Source organism: Anopheles coluzzii, chromosome 3, assembly GCF_943734685.1.
Source record: "Anopheles coluzzii chromosome 3, AcolN3, whole genome shotgun sequence".
Taxonomy (NCBI): Eukaryota; Metazoa; Arthropoda; class Insecta; order Diptera; family Culicidae; genus Anopheles; species Anopheles coluzzii.
This window is the reverse complement of record NC_064671.1, coordinates 64,852,938-64,878,827: the sequence shown is the minus strand read 5'-3', so window position 1 is coordinate 64,878,827 and position 25,890 is coordinate 64,852,938. Positions and strand designations below refer to the sequence as shown.

The window sequence follows — 25,890 nt, the reverse complement described above, 5'->3', positions numbered from 1 at the left end:
CGTCAACTCGTACGACGTAACAACATGCCCGTAATGGGTTCAAGCCCCGAATAGACCGTGCCTCCATGCATAGGACTGACTATCCTGCTATGGTAACAAAAAGTCAAAGAAAGCCAAGCTCACTTCACTAGTGGGTACAGGCAGGCCTTGACCGACAACGGTTGTTGTGCCAAAGAAGAAGAAGAAGAACATCCTTTGAAAGGTATTTATTTAAGCTTTCTTGCAAACATAAATCTACGACAATGCGAGCCGCCTGTCGTCAGTTATCCAGAATTTTCACCATGTCGGTCGAAGACTTGCGTGATTTATGGTCTATCTTCGATTTTTATCAATTCCTCCTCAGTTTTCGCAACAAAATTGTTGGAATATAGCTTTTGTATTATGTGACACGGTTGGGGGATGTTGGACCGATTCGCGGACTTGGGTGTCATATCGAAATTTCGCCGAAATTCGCCCGAAATAAACGCATGGAGCCTCAGCAATGTAGCTACTTTTTCCTCGGTTTTCATTTTCAGCATCATTTGGTCGCTCAAGGTCATCAACCATTCGAATCTGAGCTTTCTTTCGATGCTCTGACTGTTATCGAATAGATGTTGTAGATGTCGAAATAGGCTTATACTACGTCCACAAACTGCCACACGGAGTCCGTTTTAGACGCTACGGGGAGAAGAACGGCTACAGGGTGTGTTTATCGCGGACGCTCCTGAACTTCAGTTGTTTCACTTGTTTGGCCATCACGGTTAGAGTTCGACTAATAGAGGTGACAAATTTTGTCTGTTGACTCATGGAATGCAATTATTGAAAGGGCAATCAACGTTTGGTTAGTGTGGGTTAAGATAAACCCATGGATCACCCACAATTGTTGTCCATTTTTAATGCAAACGTTAAAACACGGGGCAGTTTCATGGTACAGTGGTACTGAATAAGTCTCAGAAGCCAGTATAGGCTGACATACCCATACAAGTAGAAGTAGAAGACAGACCCTGCAAATGTTTTATTTCGCGTTAAAAATAATCTATTCTTACTTTCTTACAAAAAACCCTTTTGCTATTTAAATTTTCAAAATATGGAGTAGCATTTATTTCGATCATTCCGAGCAATTAAAACACGCGCTTAACTAGCAAAGCTGGAAGCTCCCCTTGCTTGTAGCGTATATCTTTTATTCTTTTTTTTTGCTTCTTTATTTGGCTTTCGCTTTTCAAATTCAACCCCAACCCTCTACACCCCAAAAAAACCCGGGCACACAATGTCCGTCTTGTTAACGTTCGTCCTTAAGCTTAACATTAAATAACAATCTTCACTGCGCGGCAGGTTCCCGCATCGGTCCCGCGTCCGTTTGACTTAATAATGCAGTTTTTTTTTAATTTTTTTTATATAGTCCTAGCTAATATAAATAAGAGCGCTTCCGTCGTTCATACCCGCTCCCCACACTCCACTCCACCCCCTCATCTCGTTTCGTGCCATTTCTTGGTGCATTGTACTTGTGCGTACTGTTTTCATGTAACAGATAACCCGCTCTCCCGCATTACTCCTTCTTGTCTGGCTTTGGTACGGAGCTGGACGGTCGAGCCGGTAAGGTCGGTGTGTCCTTCAGGCTCACGTTCACCGCAGTGGTAGGGGTGGAGGTGTGTACTGCGGCCAGCTCGATCGGTGTGTGTACCGGTGAGTGCTGATGCTGGGAGGCCGCTTCCGCCATCTGCAGCCCAATCGTTGCGCCGATCTTTGCACTGGCCTGCCGGAAGCTGTCGCTCAGTTTCAGCTGCACCACGTTGATGCACATGGAGGTAAGCGCCAGGCCAAAGATCAGATACAGTATGCTGCACATCATGTAGATCGGGTGCTGGGGCACGTAATCGCCGAACCCGATCGTGGAGATCGAGATGAACACAAAGTAAAACGCCTCGAAGAAGCTCCAGTTTTCCCACGTGCAGTAGATCTGGGCCCCGAACAGCATGTACGCGACCAGTATGACGATCGCGACCGAGATGGGCAGATTGAACTCGTCGTCGATTTCGAACGTTTCGGGCACCGGGGTAGTTGGGGTGTCCGGCACGGGGATGGCTTCGATACCGGTACCGGAAGCGGCTGCCGTTGGAGCTTCCGACGGAGGTCTTTGGACGGGTGGGGGCGGTGTGGATTGCTGGGGTTGTTGGGCGGCCACTGTTGTCGTGGTTGTTGCTCCCTGCAGTTCGTTATCGGCACTCGGTCGCCTGACCATATCGTAGACGACATTGAGGCCCTTCATTACCTCCTAAAAAGAAGCAAGAATAGATGCATCAGTAAACATCTGATGGGGATTTTCCTTAAACGGCTTTAAGCTCACCTGAACTTGTGCAGTCTTGCGAACCTTTTTAACCGAGCCCGTATAGTACAACCGCCGCACGTAGGCCCACATGAACTTGATACCCCTCGTGAAGAGCTTGCCAAAGTCGGCCAACACGATCAGGAAGATCGGTATGCCGATGATCGCGTACAGAATCGTCAGCGCCCTGCCGGTCGTCGTAGACGGTGAAATATGTCCATATCCTGTCGAGAGAGTCAAGAAGAGACATTTTGTGATTAGGAATAGAATTACTCCGGTATTAATTCTTGGTTCAAAAATGAAACATCGTAAACAGCAGAAGTTCTTAGATATTTATTTGTAGATTGCAATTCTGAAGTAATTTTTCTAGAATTTCCCATTACCAATCGTTGACACCACCGTAAGCGAGTAGATGACGCCGTTCACAAAGTTCCAGGCCGTGTTGCCGCTGTACGTTTTCATTCCCGCCTCGAACGCGATCTGCAGCTCTTCCTCAAATTTGCGCAACCGGTTGCGTGCCGATAACTTCCAGTCCTCTTCCCTATGTTTTTTTTTTTCGTAAAACAAGCAGTTAGTGAATCTCAGAATACAAAAAGATCTCTTGGATATTTAAGGCCCCTCTCTTACCTCTGATTGTGACTGGAAAGCCAAAGCTGATCGATGAACTCGCGCTTGACGCGCTTCACGCCACACTTGTACTGCGACTCGAACGTACCCTCGGTCAGCCGGAACGCAATGCCACCGACGCCACACAGCAATACCATCACTGCGAAGTATAACAGGCAGTGGTTCACCTGCACCTTCATCCGGACGAGCTCCTCCGGATGATCATCCAGGAAGTCCTGCCACATGTCGTACCACTCTTGCGTGATCTGTCGCCAGCTGAAGATCTCCCCGGGCTGCTCAACGTACAGCACGAGTGGCCTGCGTCGCTGCCGTATTTTAAGCCCGTCTTCTTGAAGGGTAATCTCTTTGCCTGCTTCAATATCCTTCTCATCGGTTTCCTTTTCTTCTTGAGGTTTTGGTTTCTCCTCAAGCGTTTGCTTCTTCGGTTCCTCCACAAGCAACTGCTGCTCCTCTTTTGCACCCTCCTGTCCAGCTACTCGTCGGTGTGTGAGCACCATTTCCGGATCCGGTTTTGGCTCCTCCGGAGCATCATTCCGAACCACCGGCTCCGGTTCTTCCGGCTGAAAGTCTGACGGTAGCTCCGATTCGGGCGAAGTGATCCCATCCGTCCGCGGATGGGTGCGTCTCGCCATCGACTCCAGCTTGGAAGAACGCGTCCTCTTCGGCTTCCGCGGCGAAAAGCGACGCCTAACTGTCTGCTTCTTCTCCTCATCGGACGACAAACGACCCTCATCTTCGCTTGTCGAGGCCGATCGGCTAGATGAGCGTGCCTTCGGTACGATCAGTATCTTCTTCTTCGCAACGGTTGGCGACAGGCTGTCCGTTGGACGTGTTGGAGTACGAGCTCGATGAGCAACGGATGGTGCCAGCGGAGGCATCGGAGTAGCTTCGATGCTCTTGGCACGCTCTTCCTGCAGCTTTGCCTTCAGCTTGCGGCTTTGCTCTTCCAGCATTTCCTCCCGATACTTCTCGAACCGTCGCAGCCGCATCCGATCGAGCTCACGCTTCTCCTGCAAGAACTTTAACTTTTCCAGCTCGAATTTGCGCCGCTCTTCGTTGAAGCGCTGCAGATTGGCTTGCAGTGGGTTGGCCGCATTGCCTTCCGAGCTTTCGCGCGATCGTTCGGTCTGGAAGCGTTCGATGCGTTCGCGCCGCTTGCGTACCTCCGTGTCGGAGATGCGGCCACCATCGCTCGAGTCGTCCGTTTTGGGTTTGCTGCAAATGGGTTTGAATGTTAGTATCTAACACTACAATTGTTACCGCTCATATGCCAGAAATGAAATCAATTCGTCACTTATTTTTGGCTTCATTTGATCCCACTTTTCGATGGACGGTATTGTGAAACTATTTTTAAACCGTCGCTTCGGGGTAACGCTCCCCAGTAACGCTCGGCTAACGGGCATCAATCAACAGCTGGGCCAATATTTTCCCTCGAAAATCTGGCTAGCAATCCAAATTCTTAAAACAAAACCTAAAACCACCTGCCAAACACTTACCGTGCACCCGACAGACTTCGCTTGGCCCGCCTTAGTAGTGAGAATATTTCCGGACTGCTCGGTACATCGCCCTCGTCGCGCGGCACCGATCGACTCCTCGGTGCGACCGCACTGGACAGCTTCTTCTCCTTGCGGGCGAGAATTTTATTCCGATGCGAATTTCCATAATCGATCGCCCGCTCGATCAAGCTCTTCTTCGAAGAGGATGGACTGCTTTCCACGGTGCTGCGGCCGCGGGACTCGGACCCGCTCTGATCGTCGCACGAGTTCGACTGGCTGCCGACGCTTCCGTCGCGGGCCGGATCGGGCGTCGATTCACGCAGCTGTCTGGCCGCCCGGCGACGCCTGCGGGCCACCACCGGCACCGCACTCCCACTGCTAGACGCATCCATGTTTCACCGTCCGTACAAACGACTTTATTTCACTCACCACTCACTGCTCACTGGGTGCGTGTGTGTGTGTTTTTCTTCCCCCAAAACGGTTACTGGCTTCCACCGCGACACGGACACGGACTGGGGACTGTGGGGTAAAAATAATTTTCCACACTCACACGCACACGCTCTCACGTACGGTTAGGGATTTCTTCCCCAAATTTTCACACCTCACTGCACCAGTAATTTGACCGAGTTTTGCAACCAAACGTTGGACATTTTATATGCTCGCCCCTACCAAACAAAGCCGTGGGTATTAATTATCGCGACCACTTTTCTACCCAATTATCGAACAATTGGGCAAACGATGAAACGACCGATGTCTCAATTTCGGTTGGAAAATTCTCTCCCACTAACGTCACTCGGCGCGGCAGACAAACGCTCAGCGCGGGAACCGCTCAGGACGACCGCTCGAAGTGTTCTGCGGTCGGAATGGGGCTAAAAATAAGCGAAACCGTACCCGAAAAACGGCACACCGGGTTGCGTTCGTCTCTTTTTTTTTTTTCGTTTCGCTGTGTGAACGTACGCAAAGTGGGATTTTGTCTCGCTCGCAGCTTTTTTTTTTGTTCAGTTTTCCATTCTGCCTGTGCCCGCAACATGTGCTCTTTACTAGAGGGAAAAACACTGTGAGTGAATGTTTTTGTGATGACGACACGGGAATCAGCTGTTGTTGATCGTGCGCTGCACTTGAACTGCAGTTGGTGTGCTAAATCGTGGTTTTGTGTGACACATTAGTAGACTGATTGTAGTGTGTTGATGTGCCTCGACTGCCTTCGAATGAATGCCGAAGGTAAATTGAATCAACACACAAACAATGATTCCGTCATCACTGCAACACGTTGGCCGTAATGCGCATTGCTGGAAAAAGACGCATCAACGCAAAACTGCAGCAAATTGGTTTGAATGCAGTGGCGGCGTGTTTGGCCTTCAAACTGCTTCGCATCCATTAGTTTCTATCACCATATGTTGTACTAAAGGATTATAGAACTTTTCATTTTTGGTTTGAAACAACATCTCAACACTTTTTCGTGCACTTCAATTCCAAAATAACACTCCAAACTGGTTCTGTTTGTGATGCGGTAGCCATGCCCGACCGATGCGGTATGCGGCGAACGCGTTACGAAGCGTTACAATGCTTCGGAAAATCGTCCGCATTGGTTCGGGTGCTAGTAAAAAAAGAAAACAAACCGATGTGACGCTACACGACGTCTCTTGTCTCGCAGGAAAATCGTATTGCAACAGGTTTTACAGTGCTGCTCAAAATGTTACCTCAATTCACAGTGCGTTGTAGAATTGGCTGTACTAGTACCGTTATGTTTATATTTTATGAATACAGGGGCTTTCAAAATTGTAGGTAGTTCGGCATTGAATGAGTACTAAAATATAGTTTGTATGGATGATACTGCAACCTTGTCTATTTAGTTCATTTGTTTTGGCATTGCATTAGTTAATTGATTTAAAGATTATACATCTACAAATAGAGGTTTAAAAATGAATTTGGCTATTTATCACAATTAAATGAAGCTGGTCCGTGCACTATGATTTCTCATTTGACACTTATTCATAGAGTTGTATCGAACGCTAACGTTTTTTCCTCCTTGTAGTCTTAGCCCGGTCTCGTAGTACAGTCGTCAACTCGTACGACTTAACAACATGCTCGTCATGGGTTCAATCCCCAAATAGACCTCGCCGCCATACGTAGGACTGACTATCCTGCTATGGGGGGAATCAATTAGTCACTGAAAGCCAAGCCCACAAGTGGGTACAGGCAGGCCTTGACCGACATTTGGGGGGAAAAAGGGTTCATTGGTGACTCAAAACATGTAGGAATACATATACTAGTGCCACAAATGCAACAATTTTCAATTATCTAAGAAATACGTTTATTTTAATCAGGCGGCCGTCTTGCCGTCCTATACGAGTAACACTCTCTTGCCCTATAGCCCAAAAAACAACGCCTTTTAAAATGCTTCAAAACAGCTTTGTTTGTACTTTTTTCAAACGAAACTAATTTATAAGTGAGGAAAGAGATGTAAAATGGTTATGAGATTTAAATCGGCTCTTGACAAACACCTTTTAGTGAGTTATAATATGAAATGCTTAAGAGGGCACACATGCCTCAAATTCCGCTACCACAAGTAGGCTTAGCTTTCAGTGACTTATTTATTACCATAGCAGGATAGTCAGTCCTCCGTATGGGAGCACGGTCCATTGAACCCATGACGAGCGGTCCCGTTGTACAGTCGTCAACTCGAACGACTCAATGACATGCCCGTCACGGGTTCAAGCCTACAATGGACTGTTCCCCCGTAGCAAGGATTGACTGGCTAACCGGCTGTGTGGTAATGGATATAAAGTCTCGGAAGCCTGTATAGGCCGGCATGTCCGCGTAGGACATTAGGCCAAATAGAAGAAGACCCATGACGGGTATGTTGTTAAATCGTACGAGTTGACGACTGTACCACCAGACCGGTCAACCAGGTCACATAATCTCTTTCAATTTGAGTAGCAAATCTCAACCCAAGTGTCAATGACGACCTACCTGGGTAGTTTTTTCACTTGTATTTCTTATTATCTTTTGATAGAAAAGTCGTGCAGACTTGAAATTCATAAAATGCCTGGAGAAATATTATAATTGTTTTTCTATTTAACTATTACTCGCAAAAAAATTACACCATATTTTTAATACCGCCTACCCGGGTAGGGCCATACATTTTGTATAATATTTTGTAGTTTTGCGGATTGCAAAGCTTATAATTATCGTTCTAAACATCTTTTTTTTATTATCTAACGAATAATGTATTATTTATTTAAAAAAAATCAACTCGTTCTTCTTCGGTTTGCCGAACGACTTGCATGGTCACGCTGGCATATACAGGCTTAAGAGACTTGTTAGGTACCACGCATCCGCAGAAGAATGTTTTTAGTTAAACGATAAGAAGATGCAGCTTTGGTAAAAAAATATCTTGCAAATACAACGAGCAGATCAAAAGATATTAGCTTTTGAACCCCCTAAACTACAATCTCCTATACATAATGTATGGTCCTACCAGGGTAGGCAGTCGTAGACCAACGTGTATTTTTGTACCACGTGTACACTACAGTTAACGGTAGAGGATATCCCCTTGTTGTTTTAAGCGTTACGTAGTTTATGGATCACCTCATAGCGAGAAAGCATCAAACACTCGACGCTCGCGGTGTCGGGTTTCAGTCAAAAAATCATCTCATTGGCATGCGGTTCTCATGAGCTGAGACACTTTGAAATGTTAAAAGTGCAGCGTGTTATAGTTCACGAGGGTATGCAGGTGCTAAGCATCACATTTGCTGACGACAATAACAAACGCATCACATTTTTCCAAAATGATCAAGGTGTTAAAAGTCAATGCTTGTCAAAAGCAGTATATAAATACTATAACCAGCAACTATGCTGCAGTTTCAGCAAAAAAAACTATTCAATGGTTATATTCTAATTCGAGTTCAAGATGGAAATGGACCAGTATTTGATTGCACTTTCATAATTGTAATATACATTTACGATTTATTTGTAAAAGCACTCCGAAAAAGAAAACTTTCACTTTTTTACAACTATCCGTACTGTAATTATATAATGTTTTTAAGAGAATTCATACTCACCAATGGTAGTGTAGATCGTGCCACAGTAGAACACCGCATTCCAGAAGGACCAGGTCTTTTTGTTCTGCTTGTTCTCAAACGACCCCTCCTTGTACGACTGGTACAGGACGGCACTGTACTCCTCCACCAGATTGATCGCCCGTCCCTCCCAGATGTCCGGATCGGGATTCTGAAAGGGTCGTTAAACACACAAAAAAACAAAACAAGGGAAAATATTATTTTATTGATTATCCAGTTTGCGAAAGACAAACATACCTCCAGCTTCTCGCGATCCAGCGCCAGTATGCGTAGGTTTTTCGCCAGCATCCGTTTCGCGTGGTTCACGTTGGTTTCCATCTTTTTCTCGTGCGTTCCTGCTCTCACGCGGAGGGACCAGATAGCAGCAAGGAGATGATGGTATTCGATGTTCATTAAATTACACACAAAAAACCAACATAAAAAGGATGAAACCGGAGGGAAACAATAAAAAACAGGAGATTGAATTGAATTAAAATTTCCACACACACGGAGCCGATTTGGCGTAAATAAACAGTTTCTAATCGGTCAGTGTTTTGTTTTTTTTTTTTTTTTTCGTGGGTGTACCGACTTCGAGTAAACTTCTTCTGAAATTTGAATCGATCATTTTTTGCTCCTCCCCGTTACTCGATCAGTGTGCCGATCGTGGGTCGTTTAGGGAGCGCTCGTTGATCGTTTCCTTTACGCCCAAAAACCCAGTGGTCAGTACGACTTTGTACTATTTGTTTAACAATAAACCGGCCTAGCTCGTAAACTCGTGGAAAGCAATCAAACGCCACCGACGCATTATGACGTAAGGAAACTGTTAGAAGCCGGCCACACACAAAAAAACGAGGAAAACACACGACCGAAACCGTCAACCGTTTTTGTTTTCTCTTCCATCAGCTGTCTTAGCGCGCTGGGAAAATTGTTCCTTACCCCCCCGGGGAAAACCAAACACGCCTAACTTTAAGAAAACAACCAAACCGTCCTAAGCAAGATGGCAATAAATACACACACACACACACTCAACACAACCACCAAGCGATCTTTCTCGCTCTTCTGCCGGCTAAAACCGTTTTGTCTGGTCTCTGGTCTCTGGCAGATAATGAAAAACACATCACCACCCATCTCCCCCCCCTTGATGGCGAACGCATTGATGACGTATGGTGAAGTCATTTTTCTCCCGCACGAACTAACGAGAAGCGCGGAGAGTAAGGGGAGGCAGTCGAGATTTATTTTTAAGCCATTGCCACCCCGTAAACAAATCAAAAAACCATCCGACCGCGATCATCGCGTTGAAATTCGATGCCTCGAGCTGGGAGGTGAGCGAGTGAACGAGAGCGAGCAGGAGCAGGTGGTTTGAATTTTCCGAACGCGCGGAGGGTAGCAGATTATTGCCGAAGCGCGATTTCCACCACGAAATGCGTTGATTTTCCCTCACCTTCACCATCGAGGAAGGGATATGGTCTGTGATTCAAGATTCGTGACCTAGTGGATAAATAAGTAATAATTCGGGCAACTGGCAGACGGCCGGTAGTACAGCCGGCTGCTACACCGTGTTCGGGTTAGTAGAAGCAACGTGGAAAAGCGCGAGTTAATAAAAATAAAGCTATACAGTCGATCACGATCACAGGCTCAGCGCTGGGTTCGAGGCAGGCTTCCGGTTCGATTTGCCAGCGTTGATCGTGCGGCAGGGTGCGCTTCGATTAACGATTGATAAACATTGGGCAAACGTTTTCCAACACCACCACGGGGAAGGGAAAACACAGGGCAGTTGGGAAGGACGTGGGTGTGATACACTTACCAAAGACACTAGTCGACGGCTCGAGCGCCATAAAGCTGGCATTAGTAGGAGCAGCAGCAGCAGCAGTAGCGGCGGCGCTGGCGGCGATGGCTGCAGTTTCGTTGAAACCATTGCTAGCAACATCTACTTCCGGCGGATTATCGGCCTCACCTAAGCCAGACGGCATTATTATTATGATACAAGTCAGTCAGTACGTGCAGTGGCGGCCAGTGTGTGTTTGGATGAAAATTCAGCTAAAGTGCACAACACGAGCGCGCGCTCGCGCGCCTAGCAGTGTAATCGCACGCGTCATTCTTGACCTCACTTAAGCGTGGGGAGGAATGGGAAATGGGCGTGAAGATGATGTCGTAACTCGGCACGGCGAGGTTAACGAGCAAGCAATTAAACTGTCTGCGATTGATGGGTTAAATTAAATAAGCGCGGATTTGGTTTTTGGAGTTGCTTGTGAGGAAGAAAGCACTGGAGGTCGTCATGCATTTTGCGTTAGGAGAAAGCCACGAAAGCCGCACGGAAGTGATGATTTGTGGTGATAAAAACTGATTTAAAATGGCAATTAATTCGCGCGTGGCATTATTTAGCATTGAGTGCAGTTTTGTGATGAACGTAATGGTTTACTTAGCAGATGCTTAGGTAACTTTGTATGAGTTACGGCTCTTCGATAGCTCATATCAACTTATTCAGCTTAGTAATTCATCTTCTCTCCTCTATTAGCTATCTTTGCTGCTTTTTTGTATTGCGCAATTGCATACATTTAGGCGCAGTGTTATAGCATGGGTGTGGGTGATTTTAGTACATTTTATTGTAGTTATTACTACTAATTAAGGGCCCGTTTAGTGTCCCATTTAAGTTGATTGTGTAATTTTCATTTTTCAAATTATATTCCTCATATTTATTATCTAAATATGGTATATTGTGTACGTAATAAAATAATTTGGCCTTCCTCAACTATTTAAATACAATTACATTAAACAATGTGACAAAATTCACGTTTATTTTGCATCACAACAGTTATTGCTACGTCTACGTAGTGTAATTTGTATGTGAGCGAGGAAAATCGCAAAAAATTTGTTCATACAAACATTTTATTGAAGAAAATGTTGTAGTTATTCGGAGAATATCTTTGTTTTTTGTGAGGTCATCAATATTTCACCATCAGTTTTAATATTCCATTTTATTTGAACTTTTGCAACGATTACTCGAATGTTCGTGACGAGATGTTTGGTAAGTAAACCAATGTCACTCACGATTAAACATGTTCACACGTGTCCAACACAAGATTTACAAGATCACACAAATCAAACAGCACTTTAAATTAGTGTCTCCTTGTCAGATGATGCAACAAAAGGCTTTTCAATGTTTCTATCTATTTTTCATTGCAACGCGCCGTTGCACCTTGAAGCATAATCCATGTGTTAAGCCTCTCTTCAATGTTACATCGGTTACAGTGTTCATGTTCACTGTCAAACCCGAAAATTGGATCATAAACTAGAACAACTAGCTCATAACTCGTTGCCATAACATTGTTCCAACCAGTGATCGGGAGCAAAAGAAAAACAACACCTGTCTGTCACGCGATCGTTTGTCACCAGTTCTCATCCATCAGCGCCGGTTCGCCCGCGCCCGCGCCGCCACATTCGACAGCGTTGACATCTTCCCAGAAAATTCAAAGGGGGTGAAAAAAGGGGATCACATCGACCCTCTCTCCGAACCAGTGAGTTGCAAATGGGATGGAAAATGAACTCTGTGCTTGGTTTTTCGCAGGAAGGCAAACAGAGTCTCATACCAACCAACAGCCGCAGTGTGTCCTCCGCACCTCCGGAGCACGGTATTGAAATCGAAACGCAATGGACTGACCGTGTTTCGTTGGAAAATTCTACTTCGGTGTGAGAGAATGTGTGACTGTATTCTCGGGAGATAATTTTAGCAGATGATTAACGGAAAAATATTAGGCAAAATAAAAATAAATAAATGAATGTGACCGACCACCGCGTGCAGCATGCGGACGGGTCGATTCCGTGACGACCTGTGTCTGTGTTGCTGCGGTACCATCTGGGTTTGGCTGACCCATGCATCCTCAACAACAACAACGAAAAAACCACCCCAGTGGTGAATCGCAACAGTACAACAACGACTAAATAAAACATAATACGCAGGGTAAGGGCAAGGGTAAGAGCTGTTGCTGTCCGCTGCCCACTGCTGCTTACTGCGGTGGCTGATGATGATAATGCCCGATGATGGTGTCTGAATGTGACATCTAATGATGGCATGGTGCGTATGTGTCGTCACGGATTTGTTTAAAATATTTGGACTTAGAGAGCAAACTTGGTTGCACACCGTGAGGCGTGGTTGGGACACGAGGTGAAAATCAGATCATTTTATGTGTCTTTGGTGCGTTGAGCAAAAAGAAAAACCAAACCAGAGACACATGTACACACACACACCGGTACGTGCTCAATAAAAATCTCTCTAAGGTCGTTAAATGTAAAAGTAGTAAAGGAAAGACCAGACGTGCTAGATTCAGGGGTCAAAGTTTTGTTTTTTTAAGCAAAACAGTTTTAGGTGGCTCGATGTTACGGAAATTATTGAGACATTTAAAATCGTTTTTATTTAGTGTTAAATATTGGCCGATATGCATGATTACTGGCAAATAAATCAGAAACAATTATTTTCTGTTGTCAGGTTCCAGTCGTTTGACAGCAGCTGTACGTGCTAAATCGAATATGTCTCATCAGATACGTGACAATAGGGACCTGTGATTGGGAGTGCATAAATCGAATTTGAATGATTTATGAATCTCAACATAAATATACCATTCGATTTCCTAAGTAAGTAAAAAATATTGATTTTTGTGTGTCTTTTTTCCTTGGCACTAAGAATATTATGGCTAAAAATTTGAATAATTCTCTAATATTCAATTGAATATGTTGTTTTAGCCTCAGGTTCTATGCCAAATTGATTATCTCAGGACTATAAGGCATATTAGTACCGTATCTGTTCCAAGTCATGATATTCGTTTGAATTCATTAGACGTGTGAAGTCGTTTGCTTTTTAGTACTTGACAGTTACTACTTGTATTTGGTGAGCTCTTCTGAGAGATATTCAAATAAGTGATGAGTAGACTGATTTAGGATGTTTGATTGTGTGAAATATAAGCAATGTATGAGTCGAATTAGGATGTAGGATAATATAAGATTTCATTGTTGTAGTGCCAAATGATCCACTCGCAGTGTTTGGAACTCAATAGTCGTGAGTCGATAAACTCTCTGTACCAACCAATGATGTTATAAGCTATGGAATATAGCGCAGTTTAACAAGCTGCCTGTTGACGTGCGGGTTCATAATTCAGCGTGAGCCGCTATGTCGAATCCCATAAATTTTCAAAAAATTGATGTTATTTTTTGACATATTTAATGAAACAAACGATAAAGTAGGGTAAGAAAAATAATTTAATAATTATTATTAAAACCTAAATTGATGAAAAATGAACGTATTGCACCACCTGGTCTCTTATAGCATCCTTGCTAGTTACTAACATTTCACTCAGAGTGATTCAAATTATATCCAATATAAATGACTCAGATTATTCACTATGAGTAATTTATTTTTCCGAGTATTTAGTCATTCTAACCCAGTAGTAGGTTATGCCCGATAACAAATAGGTATACAAGTATGCTTCGATATACGCCTTACTCGATATACACGATTTTGCTATACGCTTTTTACTAAATTTGATAGTTATTTGAGAAAATTGTACTAATTCGACACATCGAATGTCAAATGCAAAATAAATTCCCTCTTGGTCTAATTTTAAAAATCATTTTAAAAGGTAAAACATTATAATATTCATTTGAAATCAGATCTATTAACTAATTTAGTGGCTAAAACATACAACTTCAAGCAAAATGATTCGAAAATGCGTTATAATTTGACTGAAAACCTCGAAATTCGACTAACGTTAATATTCGAGATACGATATTGCCTCCGGTCCGCATTAATAGCGTATATCGGGGAATACCTGTATTCGTTTGAATTCTTAAATGGTTTGGATCACCATTATTCACTGTGTTTAACGCACTGAATATATTTAATGTATTTATTGAGCTCATAAGACCATTTTTTAGTTTCAACATATAATTCCATCTTATATTAAATGTGCTGTAGATATCAGAAGGTAAAAGAGTACAAAATGTGGCCTTTATTTATGTACCAAGAGTTGTGGTTTTGATTGTACTCAAAAACTGGTATACGTTCTTAATCAGAGAGTGTAGAGAAATGTTTAGCAAAATATCAAAAACATCGTTGTACACCTAACAACTAACAGAACCAAAATATGCCATCTCAAATTTGGCATTTTCCACATTTACCTCACTCCTTTCGAATGTTTTAAAGCAATGAAAAAAGCCCCCGTCGTGTGGTATGGAAAGCATTAAATTAAAACACTTCAACCCCCCCTGTTCGTCCCACACGATACATACCTTCCACCGCAACGAACAGCGCAGCACCAGCCACCGAGTACAAGAACAGTATCAGGAAGAGGAAAAAGTGCGTAAACCATTTCCGCGACCATTTCGTGATCTTGGTGTACATCCAGAAGACGGACTTCTCCCCCACGCCGAGGCCCGATTTGGCCGTGTTGAGCGTAAAGTCCCGGAAGCCCTCGAACTGCTTGAACATAAACTCGCCCGCCTTGGCCGGATACATCGAGTAGTAGTCGGTGTAGTCGGGCTGCTCACCACCGGCCCCCAGTCCACCGTCGGTACCGAGCGAGATCCTGGTCGGTGAGCCGGGCGTTACCGGGACACCCGGTTGGTAGAGCGGGTTGTGGAGCATTTGGGCCGCTTGCTGTTGCTGTTGCTGGTGCAGCTGCTGGAAGTAGTGTGCCGGGGAGTATTTGGCCGGCGTGTGCTGCGCCTGGACCGATGGTGGCGCCACGTAGACTGGCGGCATTGTGAGATTAATCCGGGGCCGGGTTCCAGCAGCGTTCGGTGCCGGTGGCGTACGTGAATCGGTCGCCTGTGTCATGATAATAGTACACCAATCCGGCTGTGACGCAGCGGGACACTTACTTATTCGTTTTTTTTTTCGTACACTACACAACACACAGCAAAACGTATTCTTCTCACCTCACTCACGCAAACTCTACTTCTTCAAAAAACAATCTTCAAACGTTTTGTGTCGCTCACAGATGCCCCCGAAATATTGCGATGCTTTCTAAAATTATCACTCAACACTCGTTTTCTTTTTTTTGTTTGTTTTGTTTTACGACTTTCACTTAATTTTGTTCCCTTCGCTTCTTGCCACCAAAAACACATTTCCCCATTTTCTGCTAGGGACAAAACAGCAACACTTTTCCCTAGCACGATGAGCACATAGTGCGGGTTTTCCACCGTCGGCCGACGGCCAGCTTGCCGAAAGCATCCTCTTGGCACTCCAGCGACATTTTCAGGTCACACAGACACAGACTGGCAAAACGAAAATAAAAGGGGAAAAATGAAAATTGATGTGTCTCGGTGCTGTGATCACCTCCAAACGCAAACCGCGGGTCTATATTTAAAGGGACAGTTGGGGTCACCGGCTTTTTTTTCTCCTTTGGTGTTGTTGTCCCCGAGGCCCCGAAGCACATAGCCAACACTTGCCCACTATCTATCAATAATGATCGCGGTCTCGCGTAACGATCGCGCCGACCTCTCTCCTGCACGTGAGTGTTTTTCATTAACGAGCGGAAAAGGCAACGCGTGGGAAGAGAAAACTCCTTCTTCTCGGACGGACACGCACACACCGGTCCACTCTTTGAGGGTGGAAAATGCACCGAAAGTGGTGCGTTCTTCAACACAACATCTCCCGCAAGCTAGCACCGTGTGGAATGCGTGTACAATTAACTGTCAAATAACGTTCCCCTGTAACGTGTGGGTTAATGGGAATTTATTATCGAACACACACAACACTCTCTTTTCTTCTCTCTGTTTTTTTCCTGTTTTCATGTGTTTCATGTTCTTAAGCATTTATTTTTCCCTCCCTGCACGAGTTATTAATATATTCTTTGAATCACTCATATTGCAACGACGTTTGTGAAGAAATTTGTATTCTTTTCCTTTTTCCTTTTGCTGCTCTACTGTGTCGAAGTTCATGTCCTCATAAAATGTGTATGTGTGTGTGTGTTTGTGTGGGAATAGATAATTCGTTCATCGTTTTAGAGGTGATCGTTTTTAAAATTGTTTTTTTTTTATGATTAAGGTCCAAATGATCATGTAAAAATGGGGATTTTGGAAAATATTTACTATTCGCCTAATCGTTCTGTTTACAAAACACGATGTTGTGTGGCATATGTTTACCGTTTGCTCTCTTCTGTTCTGAATGTGTTTGATTTGTGTTTTTTTGTTTGCTCATCTGCCTTGTTTGCTTGTTGTTCTTGTAATCGAAATTATGAATAATTCGTTACAACGATTTCATTACAAAGATGGTTTGCTTAGACAGATTTGACACGTGTTTTTGTAATATTGTATGACGAGCTTGTGGTTGACATTAAATACAACATTTGTTTCTGTACAGTACGGCTTGGTGTTCACTGCTTTGCAATTAAATTAGAAAGAAACACGTATGAGATAAATTTTCTGAATTATTTAAAATTTATAGTATCTCTTAATAGATAGAAAAGGTTAAAAAAGCGCATCTGAAACGTCACGGCAATTACGGCAAACGCATCAAAGCTGATCGGTGCGAATGGTCAGTCACCTATCGTAATTAACGTATTTGTATTATCACATCCACCACACGGAAACTCAGAATAGCCAATAAAGGTCACATAACTATTCCTATCTTTGTAAACTTGCATCTACCGCATGTGTCACATCTGCCAACGGCGGTGCAGATAAGGCACACATAATTAAGGGCACACTGGAGCTACAATTACGGCAAGCACTGTTTATGGCGATCGTTTTGTTTTGGTTGCGCGTTCGATCGCTCTGCCGGGTTGAGCGCGCTGTAGCTGTCGTTGTCGATCAAATCAAACCTACACAAACACACTGCAGGAAAGGCCGATTATGGAAGCTACCGCATTTCCAGCTCACATGAATACAATTGCTATTGAAATTAAACTCCACTTGCACTTTCCGTGCGCTGGCAAACTGTGCACGACGTCCACAAACACACACATAAACGCGCAGCATCCACCGGCGGGTTCGATTTCACTTTCCAACACGCCAGTGACGCCAAAAAAAAGTAAAGGGAGAAAGGTGAGCAAACCCTACCGAAACTGAAAAACAAAAAGAAACAGAGGAGGGCCCAACGGAGAGACAGACGGTCCGTTCCTTCCACCGTGCCGGTCAGCCGTTAACTAGTGTGGCCGAATTGGTGATGGGAGCGCGCGCGTGAACACGCGCTACCGAGTGCCCGAACGCCCGAGATGAGAAGAAGACGATGGTGACGCAATGGATGCAGGCTTTCTCGTTCGCACGCGCGTACGGGGCTACAACGCGCATTAGTCCTTGCGTCCCCCCGTCCGGCATGCATCCGACGACAAACAATCGCACGGGCACGGTCGTGTCTGTTAAGACCCTTCATGCAGGTTTGAATTTTTGAACGCGAATGGGTTATGGAAAAAAAAGAAGGAGAACCCTCTTCCAGGAAACGAAGGGGTTGTCTCGTGGTGTGGTGTCTTGTGGAAGGTGGAAGACAGGAAAGATCGGATCGAAAGGATGGCTGGCGCTCAGCTGCCGTGTTGGTCGCGAATTTCGTTTCGCTGCTCTTCAGGTAGGAAGGAATAAGGGAGCAAACGCGGTTGCCGTAGTTACAGCAAGGGTGTAGTTCTACTGCGAAGACGGAACAGGAAAACAGGAGAAATATTTCAACAAATAACAACAGCTACAACAAGTCTGCTCTCCATTGATTTCATACTCAATTTTCTATTTTTATGTTCAAATAATTGTTAAATATACTTTAAAAAAAGATTATATTTTCTTAGCAGACTAAACATGGTTATAGTGTTTCTAAAGTGTTAATCAGTGTATTAAACCCGCTTCACACGGTAACAACGTAACCAATAACGTGATCAGTAACACTACAGCTCAACCCCTGAATGTATGTAATGTAATTGTAACTGTTCGCCGTTGTCCGTTCAAACGCTAGTGTATTGATTCATCAGAGAATATAATATATTTTTGCTCTGTTTTAGTTACTTGATACAACTTGATTGCGGTTAAAACGTTCTCACAAAAAAACTCTCTGCTGGTGCAAATGTACACCAGCATATACAAAAATACGTTAGCAACCCAGCCAACGATGTAACCGGTCATGAACAGTTATTAGCCCGAAGGTATGCAATTTGTAACGCTAACGTGTTCTAAACTGATTGCATTACATCAAATGGTTGTACAAAATTAAGCCATTTATTTCGAAAATCACAAACATCATTCTACTTGATTAATTATTATGAATTAACTCAGATCTTATTAAAATGGCAGGGACCAATGGATGTCTACTATAATTACATACACAAAGTCCTTAAAACTTGGTGCTAATGATTAAATAGGTTACGTTAAACAAAAGCCTTTAAAAATAGATAAATTTACCATGTTGCTTTAAATTCAAAATTGTTAATCATATCAACCCTTTTCATCTGCCTTTGCTGGCAAGAAAAGTAAAAACCTTCGCAAATGTAAAATTGCAAAAAACAAACGACGACAGTGCATTTCATCCAGAGCCGTACGCTGGCAGCGATCCAACATGAAATGGATCCTTCTTGTACGGTGGCGCGCAAACTTTGTCTCATCGATAAAACGGCGTGTCATCTGCAGCGACCAAAGGTGGAGGGAATGCACACTTTTACCGCTTGCACGAAATTGAAATGGAAAAACAAAGACTGCAGCAAAACTATCAAAAAAAAAAAAAAACACAACGCGTTACAAGACGCTGGGCGACACGCTTTGTTGTTGGTGTGTCATCGTTTATTTGGAAAGCATGAGACATTTTACACACGATATTTTCACACATATTTAAAGGTTTGAATAAGCTTCCCTTTTCCCCGATTCGTGGAAGTTTAATGCCCACCCCACCCATACAGGTGACAAACCGCATTCTAATCGTCACCATATGGTTCCTCTTAATTACGCTCGAACGGTCGATTTGCGTTAACTCCATTGGTAGTAGCGCGAAAAATTAAGCTTGTCCCAATGGCTCGAGTCGTCTGGAAAGACGACGAAAGGAAATGAACTCACCCTCCACAAATAGTGTCCTGCTTGTACTGTACGACTGGCAAAATTCTAAACCCCCTAGCCTAAGGCCCCTTTCATCGATGAGTCAACGGCGCGCGTACGTCATCGTGCGAATGTGTCGCGCGAATAAATGTTGTCAGTGGGTCATATTTTCTCAAGAATATACAAGGCACTGCGTTTCCACTTTTGCCCGTTTGCGCGATGCGATCTTGCGATGGGGCCAGGAGAGCTGGTGTAAGCGGACAAGCGTTACGCACTAATTACCATGCGGACATGTCATCGCCGAGAGGGGCAGCGAGGAAAAATGTCATACGGGAAGAAGGGTGAGTATATTCGGGCCAGCATTTGTATTTTTAGCCGGCCGGCCAGCCAGCCAATGCGGTTCAGTGACATCAGTGAGATTTCCATTAGTGGTGCGGTATGTGGACAACCATGTGCCGATGCATATGGGGCTCGCAGTACTGGAATGTAACGCCTAATGCGCGCGTTCAACATAAGTGGTTTGTCATGTTTGCGGACATCGGTGACAGTACGCCAACATATGCGACTAACGATAGTTGCGTTGAATGATACGAGTCCCACTAACTACTACATAGAATAGCCATTGTGGAGTAGTAACTGCAAACAGATGCAAAATACAAACAACTTGGTTAATGTTACTGAATTTACGTTCAGGAAGTTGCATTTATTTCTCGTTTTTTTATTATTTTATAGTGCCTAAACATATACATCGATATCGAAAAAACGGGTTTTTGATGGTTTTGATTTGTTTCGCGCAATGCAAATAGTAAACTTCACGGCGCTTATGGTAGTACACTGCGAGTAGTCAACCTTCGCGCATTTGTACGCGTCTGCGGGTTGTTTGCTTAACAATGTAAAAAAAATAGTAACAAAGAAGGAGCGATAGCGGTGACAGAAAAATATCCGTACTTTGTTTCTTCCATTTTGCTATCTTCGGCTCGTACACCTATAAAAATATATCGCTCAGGTGGAAAGTACTAACGATTTTTTCTCTAACGCTCTGTGTGTCTAGTGTGTATGTGTGTTCTACTAAACTCGTTTCGGTTGTTTCTTAATCTGAAGAAATATAATATTTTTTTGATTTCGGTTTCATTGAGCACTGCGCCGCTGCTGTTTTGTTTTCCCCCCAGCACACACTCCAGCTACACTTGTAACTTATCGAACGTCCTAACTAACACACGGACACTCCGCGATTCCACGGCTAGTGGTGGTAATTAGTGGTAGTTTGGGGATTTTTTTTGTATTTGTTTTGCTGCAGCATTAATAATCGTCGTAAAAGCGTAGAGTATATCATATATTTTATGGTTTCTGTTTTGTTTTTTTTCATCCTTCTAGGCTACAGTAACGTGCTTAATGTGTATGCGTGTGTATATATGTGAATTCTTAACTACTAAACCTGCTAACAAATACACATATAGGTGACACGTAGTGGACCAAACCAAGCTCAGGGAAATCGGGGACAGTGTGGCTGTCACTGATTATTTGTTACTAACTCTCTAAGCGAAAGTAGTGCAAATTTTTTGAAGAAACGACTCCACTCCACCGACCGACTTCATTCTTCAGGAAGATCAACGATTTGTATATACAAAGAAAAAACAAAAGCGCATTCCAATTAGCTTAAACTCTTCAAACAGGTAATTGCAACGGGATATCATTCTCTGCGAGCAGATCGGAACAGATCGTGCGATACTTAAGTGCTACGATATATATAGATGGAGCCATCTTTGTTGTTAATCTCTGTAAAAAACGAAACATATCTGCGTCTGCCTAAAAACAGAAGTACAGAAGCATTCCCCTTGATAGGATGCTTTCCAACAAGTCCTCTCCTCACAATGTTCCAATTCCGTGTAACTTCTTCTTTAATTATCATACAACACTTGTTTTCTATCACAATTTGGAATCCACAATCTCTGCGTTCTGCTCTGCTCGACTCTTATACGGACTACCCGATCCACGACTATACACGCAAACACATCTCCCGCACAAATCTTACTCACAAAAAATGAGCTGGAACCTCCTGAAAGCCTCTCTCAAATCTCAACGACATCAACAGAACTTCAACAGAACTTCAACGCGACATAACAAGGCGTCCTATGTAATCGTAAGCTGTCTCCTCAGATCCTAAGAATGATGGTGGTGTTTCGTTTTTTTAATCTACGGTAATTGCGCTCCTACACACACATGTGGAAGTGAAGTAAGCTAAGCCGAAATTGAAAATCACTGGACGAATGGGGAAACGAAATTCCCGCTGCTTCTTTTGCGATGTCGTCCTCTGCCTACGTCTTCCTATTCTACAACAGCGAAGGTGCTCTACTCTAGTGTCTGCAGCTTGCCACCTCTAGTACACGAACTGGGCTAGAAGCATTTTGGTCCTACGAAAACAATCACTCACCTACCGCAAACTCTGATCTGGTAATTTCCGGAAGGGCGACACACATCTTCCTCGGTGGGGGGGAGGGGGGCGATAACACAGGGTTGGTAATGAATCCGGCCTACTTGAAGCCTTCCTTTGCTCGCTTTTCCCACTCGGCTCGACGCTGCAGGATGCCCTTGAACTCGTTAATCTCCCCATTGTTGCCACCGCTGCCACCGTCCGACTCGATGATGGTGGCCGTATTCGCCGCGTTGTTGTTGATGGCACCGACACCGTTGGCGCTGTTGAGGTGGTTCAGTGACGCGATCGTATGGCGGTTCGTGTTGATGGTGTTGTTGTTGCTGACGGTGGTGGACTCGCACGCATCACCCTGTGCCTGTGCGGTCGATGACTTGACGAAGTTGTTGTTGGTGATGACGGGTGCCCCAACAGTGACCGTCGCACTGGGTAGCAGGGTCTTGCGCACCTCCACAAAGGAAGTCGCATTGCGGGGTTGTCCACCGTTCGGTGCATTGCCGAATCGGTTCGGCACGCCAAACGGTTTGCTGGTGATACTCTTCCGCAGGAAAGGCTCTCCCGAGGCAGGTGCTGCAGGTCCATTCTCGTTGGAAGCATTCTTCAGTACGGCAGGCTCTACTACGCTGCTTCCATTCTTCAGTGATCCATTCGTGACTGGCGCTCCAATTGCCACCGACTGCACGAGTGTGGAGATGTGCTCGGCTGGCTGTTGCTGGACATGTTGTTGCTGCTGCTGCTGCTGTTGCTGCTTTGTCTGCTGCAGACCCACCTTATCCAACTTCTCCTCGCTCGACTGATTCTCCTTGTCACTGTCAATGCTGGACAGCGGTTTGCCACTCTCCGTCACCTTGTAGTCATCATCCGACCGCAACTTCAGCGACCTCCGCGCAAACACCTTCATCAACTCAGGCGTACCATCCTTATCCTTTCCACCTTCCCGCTCACCCCCGATAAACTTCTTCCGCAGTACCACCAACTCATCGCCACTGCTCGAGCCACTGTTGTAGTTGGAATTGCCCGTCCCATTGCTTCCCGTGCTGCTGCGCTTCTCCAGCAGTTCCTCCGAGGTGGACTTTTTCTTTTCAAACTTAATGTCCTCGGACGAGGACGATATTCGCCGTTCATACTTGATCTTCTCCTCCGTCACGGATGTGCGGCGTTGCAGTATCACCTTCCGGTCGTCGCTCAGGTCCTGCGAGAGATTCATTGAGTTGCGCTTGCTGCCGGCCAGATCTCCGACAGCTGCACCACCACCCGAACCCTGTTTGCGGAAGGCGGGCGGGCTCTTCGGTATACCCAGCTCCAGGCTGGTGCGTCCTACCACGGATGGTGGTAGTGGTGGTTTCGACTCCGTAATCTCAATGTTCTCGTTGCTGAACCGTCGCTGCAGCTTAATGGCATCGTCTGGCTGCTGGGGGTACTGCCCGGCACTGGCAGTGGGACTAGCGATGGCGGGTGAAGTGGGTGGAGCCGGAGTTGGCGAGGTCGTCAGCACGATACTGCTCGTCTTGGCCGGTCGACCCGTACCCTCCACACGGTTCTTCAGCTGGATCTTCATAAACTCGGGCACATTGGCACCAACGCCGATATCGTCCAGCCGCTCGTTGCTGCTTCCCTCGTCCGAGCTGCGGATGATGCTCACGAACTGCGACGATACTAGCTTGTCAATGTTCTCTTCAATCTGCGAGATGTTCTGGTTTGATTTGTTCAGTATGCTGGTCGGCTCCGGCGGCGTCAGCGTGTTTGTGGTCAGCACGATGCTCTTCGGCTGATGGTCGTAGTACTCTTCGCGCGGGTTCAGCAGATTATTATCATTGATCTCAAACTTTTGCAGCGACGCACTGGACGAAAGGTGTCGTGATTCACCGTCATCATCCGCATTGCTGATGTAGTCCTTAAACACCCGCTGCTTGCCCGTGTTCATGTTCTCCGTCATGCTGAAGAACTTGTGCTCCGTCTCGAGGAAGTTGTTGCTCGAGAAGTTGCCTACCGACAGCGAGGCGCTCAGGTTCGGCAGGCTCGGCACCTGGTGGCCACCCGCCTGCAGCTGATTCGACACACCGTCCGTCGTGTACGTGCGGAAGCTTTTCGATTTTTCCACCGATTTGGCGCGCTTGCTTGGGCTATCCTTAGCCGCGTCCGGCGTCGCCGCCGGTTGGGACGAGATGGAGATTTTCGCCAGCTTTTGCTGGTACGAGCTCAACCCGTACACCTTCGGGCTTTTGAGCCGCTCGCCGTGACTAACGTACTTGCGGCCATCGCTTTCTTCGTCATCTCCTTCGCCACCGTCTACACTACGCTCGGAGAACTTGCGCGTCTTGGACACGAGATACTCTTCGCTCTTGTGCAGTGGCATCTTGGCTTCGCCGACTGTAAGTGAATGGCCACTGCCGGACGAAGCAACCGACTGTCTGTTTACCTCCACATTAGAGGAGTAGCGCTGTGTATGCTGTTGATGCTGCTGCTGCTGTTGCTGCTGCTGAAGTTGTTGCTCCTCAGCCGTAAAAATATCCTTCGGGAAGACGCGCTGCCGTGCGGCCGGACCCGACTTTATCTTCTTATACCCGCTCAGCTCACTCAGCTCCGGCTCACCGACAACCAGCGATAGCTTCATGATCTGCTCCGTTGGCACACAATCGACAGTAGCTGGATCGGCCGAGCTAATGTACACGCTGCTCGTGTTGTCTTCCTTGCGCGGGGAAGCCGTCACCGAGTGCGACGAGTCCTCCTTCGCGCTCGTTTCGTGCTTCTTCTTCTTGAAGCTGTAGTTCAGGATGCGTTTGAAGAAGCCATCGTCTTCCTTGCGCGAGGCTGCCGGCACAGCCGAACCCTCCACCGTCAGATGATGAAGGTCGGCGGAACGCTCAAACTCATGGCTCTTGGAAATGTTGCGATTGACGTAGATGGATGAGCCCGTCACCGCCGGTGCATCGCCGACCGATAGCTTCGAGGTGCTAATCTCTTTGGCGGGTGACGATTTCGGTGCGAATGGGGTCGATGTGCCCGGTGGCACAATGCCGTACGGTAGCGAATGGGCCTTCTCGTTCGTTTCCTTCGTGGGTGAAAAGCTGGAAGCGATGTTGGTGGAGGACAGCTTCAACGATTCCTCGTTCACTTCGGGCGTCGCTGGCAACAGGGTTGACTGGAAAATTGGCAGAGAATGCGTTATCAGTTGTTACATACATAAACTGTCCCTCTTATTCTGTCTTACCTCTCTTGGGCGAGTTCGTGCACGGGTAGGGCCCTTTTTCTTTGGTCGTACGGCAAGTTTGTGTTTGGCGGCGGAATGGCTCAACTTGGATGAGTCACCTGTTGAGAAAGTAGAGAACACACATTCATTCAGGTATGGCCTTTCGTATCATACACAACCCTAGTGGGGGTTGTACTACTTACCACTTTCATCCATATGTTCTGAACGATTCATACTGATCGAGCCAGAGGTGGACGAATCCAGGTGCAACAGGTTGTGGCCGCTAGCGTTCGAAGCGGACCGGTCGTCGTCCAGGTCCGAGCTCGTCATGCTCAGTATGCTGAGCGAACCTTCGCTCTTGTTCATGCCGCGATCCTTGCGTTGGGGCGTGATGGGGCTCAACGGCAGGCCGAGATCTTCGTCCGATACTTCACCCTGCCGGTCTTTCCTTCGCTTACGCAGTACGTCTGCTAGCTCGTTCTGTAATTAATAAACGCAAAAAGATGTGATTTTTATGCCTTCTTATCTCTTCTTCTGGATTGTTAATTAGATCTTACCTTTAGCGTGATCGATAGACTGCTTGCCGTACCGGCCGATTCAGAGAACACGCTATCGTGCGACTGTGAAAGTCCATCGCGACTTATGTCACTGCAATGTGGAGGGACCAGAAAACGTTCGATTAGCAATACTGATAACGGCGCAACTAACAATCATAACACGGGCAACAAATACAGTCTAATCTCCAACAATCAGCTTTCAAATTCCACTCCACGGACTAGAGGAGACAA

The 25,890-nt window shown here is 45.6% G+C and overlaps 2 protein-coding genes across 7 annotated transcripts in view; both read right to left on the bottom strand.

The window, feature by feature from the left end:
- Positions 1–1,041: 1,041 nt before the first annotated feature.
- LOC120957575 (uncharacterized) lies at positions 1,042–17,657 on the bottom strand. Of its 3 annotated transcripts, none has more exons than XM_040379848.2 (7): positions 17,538–17,657; positions 14,766–15,752; positions 10,291–10,440; positions 8,745–8,842; positions 8,490–8,658; positions 2,324–2,526; positions 1,043–2,251 (listed from the first exon to the last, which is right to left on the bottom strand). In XM_040379848.2, the coding sequence occupies exons 2-7, from the start codon at positions 15,310–15,312 to the stop codon at positions 1,526–1,528; spliced, it is 1,893 nt and encodes a 630-aa protein (XP_040235782.2). In that variant the 5' UTR covers positions 15,313–15,752; positions 17,538–17,657; the 3' UTR covers positions 1,043–1,525. The 3 variants fall into 3 exon arrangements, with proteins under 3 accessions (XP_040235781.2, XP_040235782.2, XP_040235783.2); XM_040379849.2 differs by lacking the exon at positions 17,538–17,657 and adding an exon at positions 17,304–17,509; XM_040379847.2 differs by lacking the exons at positions 8,490–8,658; positions 8,745–8,842; positions 10,291–10,440; positions 14,766–15,752; positions 17,538–17,657 and adding exons at positions 2,686–2,843; positions 2,930–4,144; positions 4,426–7,472 and having other exon boundaries at positions 1,042–2,251.
- Positions 17,658–20,149: 2,492 nt separating this feature from the next.
- The window catches only part of LOC120959514 (serine-rich adhesin for platelets), a 61,097-nt gene continuing 55,356 nt past the window's right edge, over positions 20,150–25,890 (bottom strand). For all 4 annotated transcript variants that reach the window (XM_040382965.2, XM_040382967.2, XM_049610378.1 and 1 more), the window contains 4 exons: positions 25,660–25,750; positions 25,306–25,582; positions 25,124–25,221; positions 20,150–25,054 (listed from right to left, as the gene is read on the bottom strand). In XM_040382965.2, coding sequence (XP_040238899.2) covers positions 22,013–25,054; positions 25,124–25,221; positions 25,306–25,582; positions 25,660–25,750 — 3,508 coding nt within the window. In that variant the 3' untranslated portion in view covers positions 20,150–22,012. The remainder of the gene's footprint in view (positions 25,055–25,123; positions 25,222–25,305; positions 25,583–25,659; positions 25,751–25,890) is intronic.

What these genes read in the sequence shown, in the direction of transcription:
- LOC120957575 (XM_040379847.2), bottom strand. Translation starts at nt 4,817, where the DNA reads ATGGATGCGTCTAGCAGTGGGAGTGCGGTGCCGGTGGTGGCCCGCAGG. An exon ending in CGAAGTCTGTCGGGTGCACG is followed by an intron (nt 4,145 to 4,425) that starts GTAAGTGTTTGG and finishes ACCCATTTGCAG; the next exon opens with CAAACCCAAAACGGACGACT. An exon ending in CTTTCCAGTCACAATCAGAG is followed by an intron (nt 2,844 to 2,929) that starts GTAAGAGAGGGG and finishes AAAAAAACATAG; the next exon opens with GGAAGAGGACTGGAAGTTAT.